Source organism: Bubalus bubalis, chromosome 1 (assembly GCF_019923935.1).
Source record: "Bubalus bubalis isolate 160015118507 breed Murrah chromosome 1, NDDB_SH_1, whole genome shotgun sequence".
NCBI lineage: Eukaryota > Metazoa > Chordata > Mammalia > Artiodactyla > Bovidae > Bubalus > Bubalus bubalis.
Genome location: NC_059157.1, coordinates 126,450,488 through 126,465,147, shown reverse-complemented (window position 1 = coordinate 126,465,147; position 14,660 = coordinate 126,450,488). Strand labels below are relative to the sequence as shown.

Below are 14,660 nucleotides of genomic sequence, written 5' to 3'. Positions count from 1 at the left end.
ACCTACTGAACTAATCACAGCTCAGAGGGACTCATGTACCCAGAAGGGCAAAGCTAGAGGAGAGTTGTGACCCTCTGGTTGTTGGGTCAACACCAACCAGAAATGCGGGTGGTGGGGGAGGGTATTGTGGCATGGAAGGAAAGAATGCCAGGTTTGGTATACTTGGACGTGGCTCTAGTCCCAGATTCACCAATTAGTGTGGCCTTGGACAGGTCAATTAATCTCCCTGGGCCTCATTTTTCTAATTATAAAGTGTCTCTCAGGGGTGCTGTAAGGGATGAAAATGAGATGATGAATGCAAAATATTTCTAGTAGCATTGAGTGCTAATTTCAAGTAGGTACTTAACAAGTGTTGGATGAACTGTCCTGAAAATGGGAAGAACTGGGTGCTGGCTGCAGGTGGAAGACACAGGGCCCTGCCTAAGACATCCATTCTACCAACAGCAGCCACTGGGAATGGGGAGGGCTCTAAAGTGGAGGCAGACAGGAGAAGGCTGAGCTTGTGGGCAGAAGCTGGGACTCTGTTGGGTAGTGTTCCCTTTGTTTGTCTCCCAATCCCTGTTGACTGTTATCCATTTTCCCTCTTGTGCCACTGACTCTCATTCAAGGCCTTAGACCTGTGAGCCTGTGCTCTGCACCAGCCTCCTAACTGGACCTCTTGCTGCCAGTTCCTTTCCCTTTCTTCCAATACTTACTGCGTGCTGCTCTCTCATCCTATTGCTCCTGGCTTTGAATGCTTCATCTCTTCCCATTAGTCAAAGGATCACATACTCAAGGGCACATTATTCAAAGGCCTTTACCAGTCTTCCCTTTGCTATTTCTAGGTGCTAATGCCCTAGCCCATGTGCCTCTTCTCTCATTCCATCTTTTCAAATCCATTCCAGCTTCAAGTACTGGCACATATACATTCTATCTTGTTCATTCATTCAGTCCTATATCAAATATTTATTGATTGCCTCCAAGGTCCCTGGCACAGTGCTGGGCAGCTGGGGACTGAGTTCCTAAGGAATGTCCCTCCTATTCTTACCCACCCCGACTCCAATTCTACTGTTTCAGCCTATCATGCCAGTGGTAACTCGATGGTTCTACATGTATTTTTTACATTAGATTGGGAACTATTGGAGGTCACATCCACATCATCATGCTGACACCCTCTATGGCATCTGGAGCATTCAGTACTTGAAGGCAGGTTGGCATCTGGTTCTATTGGGTATTGTCTTCATTTTTGGGACAGTCACTTAACCTCATTAGCCTCAGCCATAAAATGGATTAAGAAATTAAATAGGCAACAGCTTGGCCCATAAATATGTGCTCAGTAAATAACAGCCCAATACATATTTATTGATTAATTAAGAAGATAAAGCACTTCTCACATGCCTTAGACATAGATCAAGAAGCATAGGTTATGCAAAGCGTGTGGCCAGCATGGAGTCTTGCTGTGGGTTGCTTCTTAGAAGGTGCCAGGTATTAAAGCTGCAACAGGGGAACAGGAGCTGGTATGTGGGTCAAGATGGGGCAAGCAGAAGAGGGAAAAATCTATAATGTCTAGGCCTGCCAGAGAGCTGGTCTAGAAGTTTCTTCTGCAAGTGAAAAATGAAAGGTTCTTTCGTTCTATTTTGAGCTGCAAATCTCCAAAGACAGGAATTCAGTTGGAGTTTAACTCCAACTTGAACCTGTGTGAGCAAGTTTCCCTCTGCAGAAGGGGAACAGCCTCTGGATGCCCAATGCTGCCTCCCCTGCCCCTCCCAGTCTTGGCAGGGAGTGGGTGGGAGGAGACACAGCTGGAGGCAGAGTTCTCTTGATTCACAAGTCAGCTGGGAAAGAATGAGGAATTGCTTCACTCGAATTTCTAGTAAATGCGGGTTGGGTCAGGGACAGGCAGAAGTGGGGAGGATAGGATGGGTTCTCTGGTGTGTGTAGAAGCAATTCCATGTTTGAAAGACTAGAACTTGGGCTGTAGTCCCCGGTCCACCAACTTGTGTTACCGTGGATGGGCCAATTAACCTCCCTGGGCCGCATTTTTCTAATCTGGAAATTTCTCCTTGGCATTCTCAGCGGGGGCAGCCAGGCCCACCAGTGCAGTACTTCTCAATCTGGAGCAGGCATACACCACCAGGGGATCTTGCTGATGGGCAGATTTGGCTTCGGGAGGTCTGGCCTATATTCTGACACTCTCAGGTGAGGCCTTTGATGCTGGCTGTGGACCACATGAGGTCCCAGTGCAGGGCTGGGCAAACCACAGCTGGAGGACCAGACCCAGCCCACTGCTTGTTTGTGTAAATAAAGTTGGACTGGAACCCAGCCATGCCCATTCGTGTCTGCGTGTTGTCTATGACCACTTTCATGCTAAGTGGTTGGAGGAAAGCAGTTGTACCTGAGATGGTATGGCCCACAAGGCCTAACTATTTTAATAGTTACTATGTGGTCCTTTATAGGGGAAATTTGCCAACCTCTGCTCTAGTGCACAGAGAGCAGGCCTGTGTGAACTAAAAGACCGGCATTTCAGTCCGGGTTTGGTCAAGCCAGCCACTTCACCTTGCTGGTTCTCACTCTCCTTATCTAGAGGAAAGGACCTCTAAATTTCTAAAGAGACCTGTGATTCTGGGATTTCAATACTATAGGAAACATTATAGCTTCTCCGGGCATCTGAGAATCAGGTTGTGCAGCTTTTATTTGGAAGCTGTGAAAACACACCTGGATAACCCGCAGAGTCCAGCAGGCAGCCTCGAAAGGAGCAGAGGGGCTGCGCAACACAGAGGCAGCTGGGAGTACACAGGGGCTCAGAGAAAGGACCAGTATGGATGGGAGGGGACCTCCTGGCCTCCTGTACAGGCTGACGCCAGCACAGGGGCCCTGGAACACTGCTCACGAGCATCACACACACACACGTTCCATCCCATCAAACACAATTCCCTATCTTACCACTTCAGGTGCTCCTGGCCCTGGGAGCTTCTGGTCAACCAATGTTAATTAGCTTTTTCGAGGTCTCAGAGACCATGCCAGGCATAGGCATGTAGAAGGAAGTATGACATCTAGAACTGTGAGCTCACAGTTGGGTGGGAGAGACACCATCTGAGTTAACAATTACAGGACAGTTTCACGAGCCACCATAGGGGAAATGCTTGACTCTGGGTCCCTACCTTGGGCAACAGGTGATGCTGTCAACAAGGCAGGGAACGTGGGGGTGGGTGGTGGGCTATAGGAGAGGAGGGAGGATGTGTAAAGAGGGGGAAGAGAATGCCTTGGGGTTTGTTGATTCCAATGTGGGTGCCTGAAGGACTGAGTGACAAAGCTGATTTTCTGTGGAAAGCAGAGCAGGGTCACTCTGTAGGCCTGCCACTGTCACAAGGAATGACTAGTATGTTGCCATGGTTACTTCCCAGCACTGAGGGACATCCCAGTGCACATCTAAGTATCCCCAGGCTCGAAGAGGATCACTCTCCTTGCTCTGTCTCAGCCCCGAGGTGAGACCTTGGCCAGAGAGACCTCTGCAAAATGCATGCTTTTTAGGAACATTTCTATTTTTCAACTTGAATGAGCAGTAAGAGGCTGGTGATTGCTCACTATGACTGTCTTTCTGGTCAGGTTTCCACCAGATAGGAAAATTGGGAACCTACAGCCTTGGACAGGTCTTGAACCCAACTGGCCACTTTCTGTTCTGGTGTCATATAAGCGAGGAGGGAGCCCCGAGAAGCACTGAACTCATGTGCTCGTGATTATCGTGTTGTCTCACTGAACTGTGGCTCTCCACCTGGGATGGTGGATCTCTGATGTCTAGTTGGGGCCCCTTTCCCTTGTTTTGGGATTCAGGGTATGACCCATACAACTAGTGAAGATCTATGCGGGCACAGTGCGTGGGCAGACTGAATTACCTGCGCCTGCACAGTGGTGTCAACTGGCTGTGAGGCGGCGGGTTTTCCTCTTCCCAGGCAAGACCCGGGCATCTGGGCGGCATATTTGATGACTATATGCTTTTGCCAGGAGGCTGCCTGTGTGAGTGCCTGCTAGTCGGTTTGAGTACCAGGCTAGTGAGGCACATCTGTAGCCACACCCGGCTGGCCGACTGGCGTACTGGGTAGCCATGATACTCCTTCTTAGCACTTATGACAGAGTCTAATTCTATGCCTATCAGTGGGACTGTTTAACTGAGGCCTGGCTCCTGCACTCCCTAATGGCTGCAGGTGTTAGGCCTGGTTTTGCTCGTCACTGTGCCTGACATTCGGAGAAGGCGATGGCACCCTACTCCAGTACTCGTGCCTGGAAAATCCCATGGATGGAGGAGCCTGGTAGGCTGCAGTCCATGGGGTCGCTGAGGGTCGGACACGACTGAACGACTTCGCTTTCACTTTTCACTTTCATGCATTGGAGAAGGAAATGGCAACTCACTCCAGTGTTCTTGCCTGGAGAATCCCAGGGACGGGGGAGTCTGTGGGCTGCCGTCTATGGGGTCGCACAGAGTCGGACATGACTGAAGTGACTTAGCAGCAGCAGCAGCAGTGCCTGGCACTTGGTTGGTGCTTCGTATGTGTGTGTTGAATAAATGACAGAAAGCCTGTCCCCACTGCTGGGAAACTGACTCAAACTGTATATCCTACCAACGGTGTCTGTCTCCCTGTCTTTACCAGGAATTGAAAAAATTATTACCTAATAAGACTCTGCGCAGATTTATGCCCTCATTGCTTAGAAACTCGTCTAGGACACTCTGGTGGCAGTTCAAATGGGATTGACTAAGAAATCGCTGAGGGGAAGGTGACCTTAATATCGAATAACCAGAGGGGCCAGCTGTGGTTGACATAGCCTCAAGGCTGCTACTGGCTCCAGACTGAAGGCTGGATGGGGACAGATATGAAGCTCAGAGAAGAGCCTGAGAACATGTGTAGGAAGTCTCTGCATTCACATCCAGGGTGGTGCCAGAAAGAAGCAGTGGCAGAGCTTCCAGGGCTTTACGCCCTAGCCTTTAGCCTGATAAGGACTGATGCAATCTTGTGCCGTGCACACCCTTGGTGCTTCAGGATTTGGCACTGTTCCCCTTACCTTGCTTCAGCAGACAGCTTGCTCAGGTGGAACCCCCACACTGGCAGCAACAGCCAAACACATTAGGCACAGTGCCAACAAGTAATCTTTGTTAGAGTTATGGGTTGCTCTAGACCAAATTCCTGAAGCAGAGATCAAGAGAGTGAAATTCTAAATTTGGTCATTTTCTTACGTACTAAATACTTATCATTTAATTCTTCTGATCACTATTGATCAAGTGCTTACTATGTTCCAGGCATTCTGATAAGTGTTCTAAGTGGAGGATCTCATTTAACCCTCCAAACAAGGTGGCTATGCTGAAGGAGAGATTATAACAGGTTCCATCTTGCAAGGGTTGACATGGAGGCTTGGAGAGGTTCAATGACTCAACCAATGTCACACGGCTGGTGGTGGGGAGGCCTGGGTCTTTCAACTTCTAGTTAAATGGTTAGGCTCTTACTCTACACTGACTCTCAGCTATAAGTCCTCTAAGCTATGGGTCGGGAAGATCCCCTGGAGAAGGAAATGGCAACTCACTCCAGTATTCTTGCCTGGAAAATCCCATGGACGGAGGAGCCTGGTGGGCTACAGACCATGGGGTCGCAAAGAGTCGGATATGATCGAGCGACTTCACTTTCACTTTTTCTTTAAGGCATAGCTTACTTACCAAGTGAGTTTCTAATGGTTTCATAAAATGAAATTCTCAGTTTCACAAATACTTGAATTGAACAGTTTATAAGACGTTTTTTTCGCCAACATTTTTCACTGAGGGTCTGTTCCTGTCCAGCTCCAGAATCTACTGCCCACTGTGCTCATAGACCAAAGGCAAGATTCCTTTCTCTCTCTCTCCCTCCTTCTGACAAGCATTTCTGTAGAAATGCGCCAGGTAGAACATTAGTCTTTGAAGGGGACACAAAGGTGAAGAACACATGCTGCCTATTTTCCAGGTACTGGCAAGAGAAAGATATGATGAGGATACCCATGCCTATGAGAAGAGGCCATCCATAACCAGTGTGCTGTCAAGACAGAAGGCAAAATTAAGTGCTCTAGGAATTCAGAGGCCAGATTCACTTCCAGGGGTGCCACTATAGGCTCCAGGAAGCAGATGGCCCTTGGGGTAGGTCTTGCAGGAGGAGCAGAATTTCAACCAAGTGTTTGTTTGGATTGGATCATAAATACTTCCTGTTTCCTGAGTGTCTGGCTTGTGCAGTACACATAGTAGGTTCTCAGATAAATGTTCTAGGTGGACACTAACCACTTGGGGCCAGGCCAGGAATCATGGACTTGGTTCTGCTGCAACCACTGGATATAAATTGTGTAAGTCCTGCCACTTCTCTGGGCCTCTGTTTTTCCCAACTATGAAATAGTGACATGGTGGGGAGTAGGTATACCCTTACTCATGGGTTTCTGGTTAGGACTAGATTAAGTCAATATATACAAAACTAACTACAAAATACTATCTGTCACTATTCTTATTGGTATTACAAAAACTAAAAAGGATGAATGCTGTGGACTGCTCAATTATCCAACAACTATTTTTTTTTCTTTTGACTAACCCTATTGGGTCAGGCATTGGGGATACAAAAATTAAAATCATCTAGCCTCCATCCTTGAAAGGTCTAGAAAAGAGGCAGTAGGTACAGTTGATGGTATGAGTTTAATGTGCTAGGGCAAAGGGGTGGCTGGAGTTTGGCAGGATCTCTACTGTTTCTTAGTGACAGTGTGGGTAGGCGGCAAGGCTAGAGAGAAGAACTTCAAAATCAGAAATCTGGCTGTTAGCACCAATATGCTGCTGCTGCTGCTAAGTCGCTTCAGTCGTGTCCGACTCTGTGCGACCCCATAGACGGCAGCCCGCCAGGCTCAGCCATCCCTGGGATTCTCCAGGCAAGAACACCGGAGTGGGTTGCCATTTCCTTCTCCAATGCATGAAAGTGAAAGGTGAAAGTGAAGTCGCTCAGTCGTGTCTGACTCTTCACGACCCCATGGACTGCAGCCTACCAGGCTCCTCCGTCCATGGGATTGTCCAAGCAAGAGTACTGGAGTGGGGTGCCATTGCCTTCTCCTAGCACCAATATAAAACAGCATTAAAGGTGAGGAGAAAATTTTCTTACAGCTTGAGGTTATACTATGTTCCAGGTACTCTGACATCCATCATGATAACAAGCTAGATATTATTATGCCAATTTTACAGATGAGGAAGCTGAGACTCAGAAAGATTGGGTGACTTTCCAAGGTTTATAAGATTATAAAGTATAAAGCCTAAATTTAAATCCAGGTCATTCAACTTCAAGCTTGGTGCTTTTCCCAGGACCACTTCTTGCTTTCTAATCAGCCAATGGTTGTATAGAACTCATTCCATGCTAACCTTTTTTTTTTTTTTAATTAAAAAACATTTTTTTGGGGTGTCTACACTGCATGGCATGTGTGATCTTAGTTCCCCAACCAGGGATCAAACCTGAAACCCCTGCATTGGAAACACAGAATCTTAGCCACTGGACCACCAGGCAAGTCCCCATGTTAATCCTGATTGATTTTTTTTGGATTTCTTTTCCTAGAAGAAAGACTGACCCATGATGAGATTTGACAGTAACCTTTTCTGTTGTCATTTCCTTTAACATTTCCTATGATAGACCCCTTCCCTCCCACTAATTTCTCCTGTCTCCTCCCTGACCCTCAAGCGCAGTAAAATTGCCAGAGTAACAAATCCCAACAAATAATGGATGTGCAGAGAGAGAGATCCCTACCTTCTCAGCCACCGGCCTGTAAGATGTGAGACAAAACACACTGAAAAAAGAAACCTGCCATATAATTCTGTTCAAGGAATCCATTAGACCAAAACCTGGCCATGTCATAATTCTGCAGCTCTGTAAGGAACCTGTGCGCTATGGGAACCTGTACAACTGTCAGATTTGCCTGTTTTACAGATAATGAAAACTGAAACCCAAGAAGGTGAGTGAACTTGCCCAACATCACACACTAGTGAGAGGCAGAGACTGGACAGGAACTCAGAATTCTTGACTACCAGGCCAGTGCTTTTCCACTAAAATGGGTCACCTCTTTAGCTTTTCCTCATTAACATCTCATCTTAAAGGAGATTATGGCCCTTTAAGAGAGCTCACTGTTGGTTGGTTCTCTGCAAAGCTAAGAAGCCAAGGCTCCCTCCTCAGCCTCTGCTCTGATCAGCTCATGTCCTCATCTAAAGAACAGGAAGTAGCTTCATTTTTAGCTCCGAAAGCATATTCTTGGGGTGAGAAAGGGGGATTTGGGGAAGAGAGTTCCTGTACATGATGGTCATGAGCGATCAGCAGACATTATTCTTGCTTGAAGAAGGGGAAGATAAATGGTAAGACATGTAAGGAACGGACAGTTGTCCTTGAGTTCTAACCGGAACACATCTTCAGCAAGGGTGTCCCCAGGTCTCTGCCTGATATGGGTGGTGGGATCCTGCCCTGATTCTATTCTGCTGAGATGCCAGAGTGGGGGCTGGGACGAAAGCACCAGGGTGAGAAAGTTTGCAGGAACTTTCTACAACCTCCAATGCTTCCCCCACCCTCTGCTAGTACCCACAACTTCCCCTGCCAAGGGAGGAAGGAGGAACACATTACTCAATTTAATAATTTATACAAATTGAAAAGTTTACTGTGTGAAGGAAAAGGGACTTAAGAGGGCAGCAGAGAAAAAAAAAATTCCCCAGTTCTCTCTTAAAAAGGACAGGTGTGATGGTGAACCTCTTGATGACCTTGGAATATGACAATCTGATTGTCTAACAGGTAGGTCTGAAGTAAGCCAGTAACCACTTTCTTGGATGGTCAGCCAAGTTTTGTTTCCTCCTACTGGTGGGATCGCATCCAGTCTTAGGACTAACAGCCTCGGACATCAAAGAACCCAGACTCCGATTCCTGGACTCTTGTCTGTGTCAGTGTTTCTCAAGCCTGGCAGCCCATCAGATCGTCTGCGGAGGTCCAGATTCCCAGGAACCAACCCAGAGATTGATTAGGGAGATCTGGGCTGGGGCCCAGGACTTCATTTTCTATAGACAGGTGTGGTTTAGAAACCAATGGTCAATCCCATCCATTCAGTTATCAAAACTTCTACATCAGATGTGGGGTTTACAGCAAAGAAACCCGAGGTGCCAAGAAGTAGGTGAATGCCAGCACATGGATCTGAATCCATTCTCCTGCCTCCTCACTGGGGGATCTTTGCCACAGCCCTCCTCACATATGGCTTCTCCCCCAGCCCCAGGTCACTGAGTCTACTGTGGATCCCTGGGGATGAGTGAGGCCTGTTTGTCCAATCCACAGAGGAGTCAGAGATGCCAGGAACTTTGAGTCCCATTTGGTGCATTGGTGGAAATGGCTGGTAAGGCGTAGGGCTGAAAATAATTTTAAGGGCATTCTCAGAGACCTGTGTTCTGTATCCTGGTGGGTAGGATAGCCTACCTGATGGCCTCTAAGGCACACTACCAAGTTCCAGGCAGAAAGAAGAGTCGGCTCATGGAAGTGGCCTGCCGTGTTAGAGGTGCCAGGGTGGCAGAGGCAGAGGGAGTGAGGGGGAGTGAAAGACGTCTAGACCTAATGAGAGGCCAAACCATTTAGGGTCCTCGAGGCCATGTGAAGACCTTTAGCTTTTAATCTTAGCCACTGCAGAATTTTGAGAAGAGTGGCACAGTCAGACATATTTGCCCATGGGCATTCTGATGAGGTGGTGAGAACAGACTGTAGAGGGGGGGGGTACAAGCAGGGAATTCAGCTGGGAGGATGTGCAGGAATCTAGGGGGCAGAGGATGGTGGCTCAGACCAAGGTGGTAGGAACGCAGTGGTGAGAAGTGGGTGAATCTTAGATGTTTTTAAGAAGTAGAGCTAACAGATTTTCTGATGGGTTGGATATGAAATGTGAGATAAAAGGGAATCAAGGATGCTGCCAAGTGTTTTGGCTTAAGCAATGGGCAGGTTGGAGTTATCGTCAACTGAGATGGAGAAGGCTGTGGGTGGAGAAGGTTTGAGGGAGGGATGCTGGAGCTCAGTTTTGGACTTGCTGAGTCACTCGCCCTCACGTGGTCCTTAAATAAAGTCTCACTACTCAATGAGGTCATCAAGGGAGTGAGAGCAGAGAGAGGAGAGGGCTGAGGACCCTGCCTAGGGACCCTCCAGCACCAAGAGGTCAGAGAGAAGATGAGGAAGCACCAAAAGAGACTAACGAGAAGTAACCAGTGGGAAGAAGGGAAACCAGGAAGGTGTGGTGTCCTGGAAGAAGTGATCAGGTAGGGTCAAATGCTGCTGACAGATGAAGCAAGATTAAGGTTGAGAATTGACTACTGGATTTAGTTACTGAAGGACTGGTAATCCTGACACAAGTAGCATTTGACCCCTAACCTCATGGAGTTTCAAACCCAAGGTCTGATTACTGACTGCCATTTAGGGATCCCTTACTGTATATTTTCTCTTCTCAATTAGGTTATAAATGATGATGCATCAGGGATGAGTCAGGGTATCGCTGGGTTCTTGTAAGGCTGCAGAACCTTCTAGAGCCTGCTGTAGACCCTAATACGGTTTGCTGACAGACCCACCTGAATATGGCTCCCACTGGGGCACTGACCTAGCACGATTTTTCTCATGCCTGGCTTACCTTGAACACAGAATTTCAGTTCCTTGGGGTCAGTGATGACCTTCCTGCTTTCCCGGATCACAGCCCGGTTCTTCTTGGTTTCTCCCCAGAGATTGGTGCCACCATACATGCTGGGAATGTTGAGAATAGCAATGCCTTCGAGGAAGATGCTGCTCAGGTCCACCCCAACCCCGTCACACTGGGGGACAGAGAACAAAAGGTCATCTGTTAGTGTCCTTGTTGTATCCCAATTCAAGGTGCGGTGAGTGTGGTGGGGGCTCTCATCAAGAATGTGACAGGCCGTTAGCCACCAGCCAGCCTCTGTCAGAAGTTGAATCTTGGCTAAAGTTGCTCAGGTCTAATGCCTTATCCACTGCAGTGAGATGAGGGAGGTGATTTCTTGTCAGCTCTGGGGGTACAGTACAAAGCTTCAGGAACCATCTTTAGCAGGGCTCCCCAACCTCTGGGATCTAATGCTTAATGATCTGAGGTGGCATTGATATAATAATAACAGAAATAAAGTGCCCAATGAATGTAATGTGCTTGAATCATCCTGAAGCTATTCCTTCCTCTGTGGAAAAACTGTCTTCCACGAAACCGGTCCTTGGTGCCAAAAATGTTGGGGACCACTGACCTATAGATCTAGAAGGGCTGGTTTAGAAGACAACTGCAAACTGCGCTCCAGTCCAACTTCATTACCATCAACCCTGCCCCTCCTGCACCACTGTGAAGATATGGTGGAACATGGAGTCCAGATTCGAACAAATGACAGGAAAGTTTCATCTTACCCCTTCTTATTTAATCCCTCTTGTGAGAAGTATAAGACTTTAAGATTTGGCCGGCTTTCAGATTTTTTCTGTCTCCTATATCTCTATCCTAAGTGCAATTTTGGCATATGTGCTTGCTGATGTAGCAGAGTTTCTTTATCCAGTCTCCACCACCCGCATCCCGCCAGGTACAAAAGGCCAGAAGGCTTGAATCTGTCTGTCTCAGGTATCTAATAGAGGTCAGCCTACCTTGGCATAACGCTCACCAACACAGCAAGAAATATATTAGCTCTGATCCTTGTTCTTCAGAACTGGAGGTAGTTTACTTCATTTACAGAAGAAAACACTACCCAGAGAGGTAAGCCAAGTTGTCCAAGATAGCACAGTTGATAAGTAACAGAGCAGGGATTCAAAGTTGGGGAACTGGACTACAAAGCCCTCTTTATCTTGCTTATTATGAGGCAGGAAAAAAATTAGAAGCATGCAACAAAAATCTCTCTTTGAGGTTACCTACAAATCCAAACTTATAGAGATTTCTCAAAAGAGGAAGAATGCAAAGGTAGGGCTTGTTGCCATTTAACAATTCATAAATTGTTGCCTAATTTATGGTATCTTATCATCCGCATGACTTGTTTCCCCAGCTACAAAATGGAATAGAGTAGGCTTCTCTGGTGACCAGGAATTCCTTTCTTTATTAGGAAGTTCTGATTATTTGACAGGTCTTTCAATGTTGACCTGCTCCTTCTGTTCCTCCCTGCTTCCACCCATTGGTCCTTTTCTCCCTTCTGAAGTCAGAATGAACCTCCTTCCTCTTCCATGGGAGCACCCACCAGGTACATGATGATATGTACACTTCATCACTGTGCATATGTACTAAAACGTTGCCATTGACCAGTAAGCTTTTATACACATCTCCGTTATTACCTTCATAATAATCTTATAAATTAGTTACTAAGATTATCCTCACTTTACATTTGAGGAAACCAAGACACAGAGGGGGTTAAGTAACTTGCCCAAGTTGCACAACTTACAAACAGAAGTACGTGGATTGATAGCAGGCCTCGGAGCCTTAGTCTTAGCCGCTCCTCTCTCTCTCCTCCCTCTCACACCACCATCTAGTTGTGCCTCCTCTGGGTGAGTGCTCTCAGCCCTCTGGCCCCTCCTGCGGACTTGCCCTGATCTACACACACTGAAGCTCCAGTACTTTGGCTACCTCATGTGAAGAGTTGACTCACTGGAAAAGACTCTGATGCTGGGAGGGATTGGGGGCAGGAGGAAGAGGGATCGACAGAGGATGAGATGGCTGGATGGCATCACTGACTCGATGGACCTGAGTTTGAGTGAACTCCGGGAGATGGTGATGGACAGGGAGGCCTGGCGTGCTACGATTCATGGGGTCGCAAAGAGTCGGACACGACTGAGCGACTGAACTGAACTGAACTGAACACACACTATGGTCAGTTACTCTCTTACTCTAGAAGGTCCTGGCACTGAAAACACCACCAATGGCAGGATCTGATGGCACAGTTGGCAAAGGCATCCGCACTTCCTGGGGCTGGAATCCCCCAATACTATCATGCCCCAGAAATGAGAATATGGGGAGCCCATGTACGGGCTCACTATGTCCGCCATGATCAATATTCTTATTGTCAAGTATGATCAAAGTTGTATTAGCTCTTTTGTGAGCAGCTAGATGATGGCTGAATCACTTCACCTTGAATGGGAGGTCATCTCAGGCACTCAGATCCTGATTCCATCATCTACTTCTCGGCCTGCTCTTCTTCATCCTGAACTTGTGTAGGTATTTTTAAATAACTTAGACATAGGGTTTTACACTTATTTCATCTGGCTTTCAGCCCAAGCCTCCTCCAGTCCATCTAGTTTATATTAAATCTTCATTCTATGACCATATGCCATGGCTCTCTTCTCATTTGGAGACTGTCTTTAATACATGTACATAATGGGCAAAACAGGGAACAAGCCCTTTCCTTGGTTAGTTTAACACACCAGATATTGTACATTAAATGGTCCTTGGGGTATGGCTGCCTTATTAGGGATGCATCCTCTGTGTACGACTGTCACCTAGTCCACTTTTCATTACAGTGTGGAATCATGGAACTTAGAGATGACAGGGACCTAAGAGAACACGTCCTATCTTTCATCAATGAGGCCAGAGAGGTTAAGGTCACCCAACTCATAATTGTGTAGCTGGGCTAGTATCCCGGTCTGCAGACCTCAAATTTGTGCTCTTTCCACTGAAACATAAGACATTGTGCTGAGATCAAATAATATTTCCTAAATGACCACCTTACGACCTCTATCAGAAAAGGAATAAGAGAACTCATATAAAGCCATTAACGTCTATAAAGGGCAAATACTTGGTTAATTCTTGATTCCAGAATTTTCCCAGGGGTTGGGATAAAGTTTGTCAGTCTGTGCCTTCCAGAATGTATCCCTAATTTTTAAAAAACTGGGGCATTTGTCTATTTGCCTCTCATTGGCTGGAACCTACTCTGCTTTGTAGATTTGTCGAAGTGGTCACCAAACGACATCTATATAGGTTTGTCCAGCAACTTGGATTTAAATGTGTATGCTTTCCAAGGTCAATTAGTTCTCTATTGATCAACCTTGGGTTCTGATACCCACCTTTATCATCTATTCCATTTTTTTGTTAAAGCTACTCTCGCTCCTTCTGGAAAAGATAAAAAAGCTCTCTTGGAATGGAAAAATCCTAATGAGGTATGCTTTCCATGTTCTTTTTTGCTTCAAACACTGTCTAAGATTCTGCTTGGCCTTCAGCTTGCCCAAAGCCAGGATCACAGGTCTGAGTTGCCTTTGTATATTCACACTTGGGTGCATACTCACACTTTATCTGTGAGTATGTCTGATGGTGGTGGTTTAGTCACTAAGTCATGTCCTACTTTTGTGACCCCATGGACTGTAGCCTGGCAGGCTCCTCTGTCTGTGGGATTTCCCAGGCAAGAATATCAGAATGGACTGCCATTCTCTTCTCTAGGGGATCTTCTCCACCTAGAGATCAAACTCGCGTCTCCTGCATAGCAGGCAGATTCTTTACTGCTGAGCCACCAGGGAAGCCCCTATGAATATGTGTTCAGTTCAGTTCAGTTCAGTAGCTCAGTCGTGTCTGACTCTTTGTGACCCCATGAATTGCAGCACGCCAGGCCTCCCTGTCCCTCACCAACTCCCGGAGTTCACTCAAACTCACGTCCATTGAGTCGGTGATGCCATCCAGCCATCTCATCCTCTGTCATCCCC

At 46.9% G+C, this 14,660-nt stretch overlaps 1 protein-coding gene across 5 annotated transcripts in view; it reads right to left on the bottom strand.

Moving 5' to 3' along the window:
* DGKG (diacylglycerol kinase gamma) overlaps window positions 1-14,660 on the bottom strand; it is a 223,466-nt gene that overhangs the window by 28,560 nt on the left and 180,246 nt on the right. For all 5 annotated transcript variants that reach the window (XM_044943843.2, XM_044943839.2, XM_044943838.2 and 2 more), the window contains one exon: window positions 10,639-10,816. In XM_044943843.2, coding sequence (XP_044799778.1) covers window positions 10,639-10,816 — 178 coding nt within the window. The remainder of the gene's footprint in view (window positions 1-10,638; window positions 10,817-14,660) is intronic.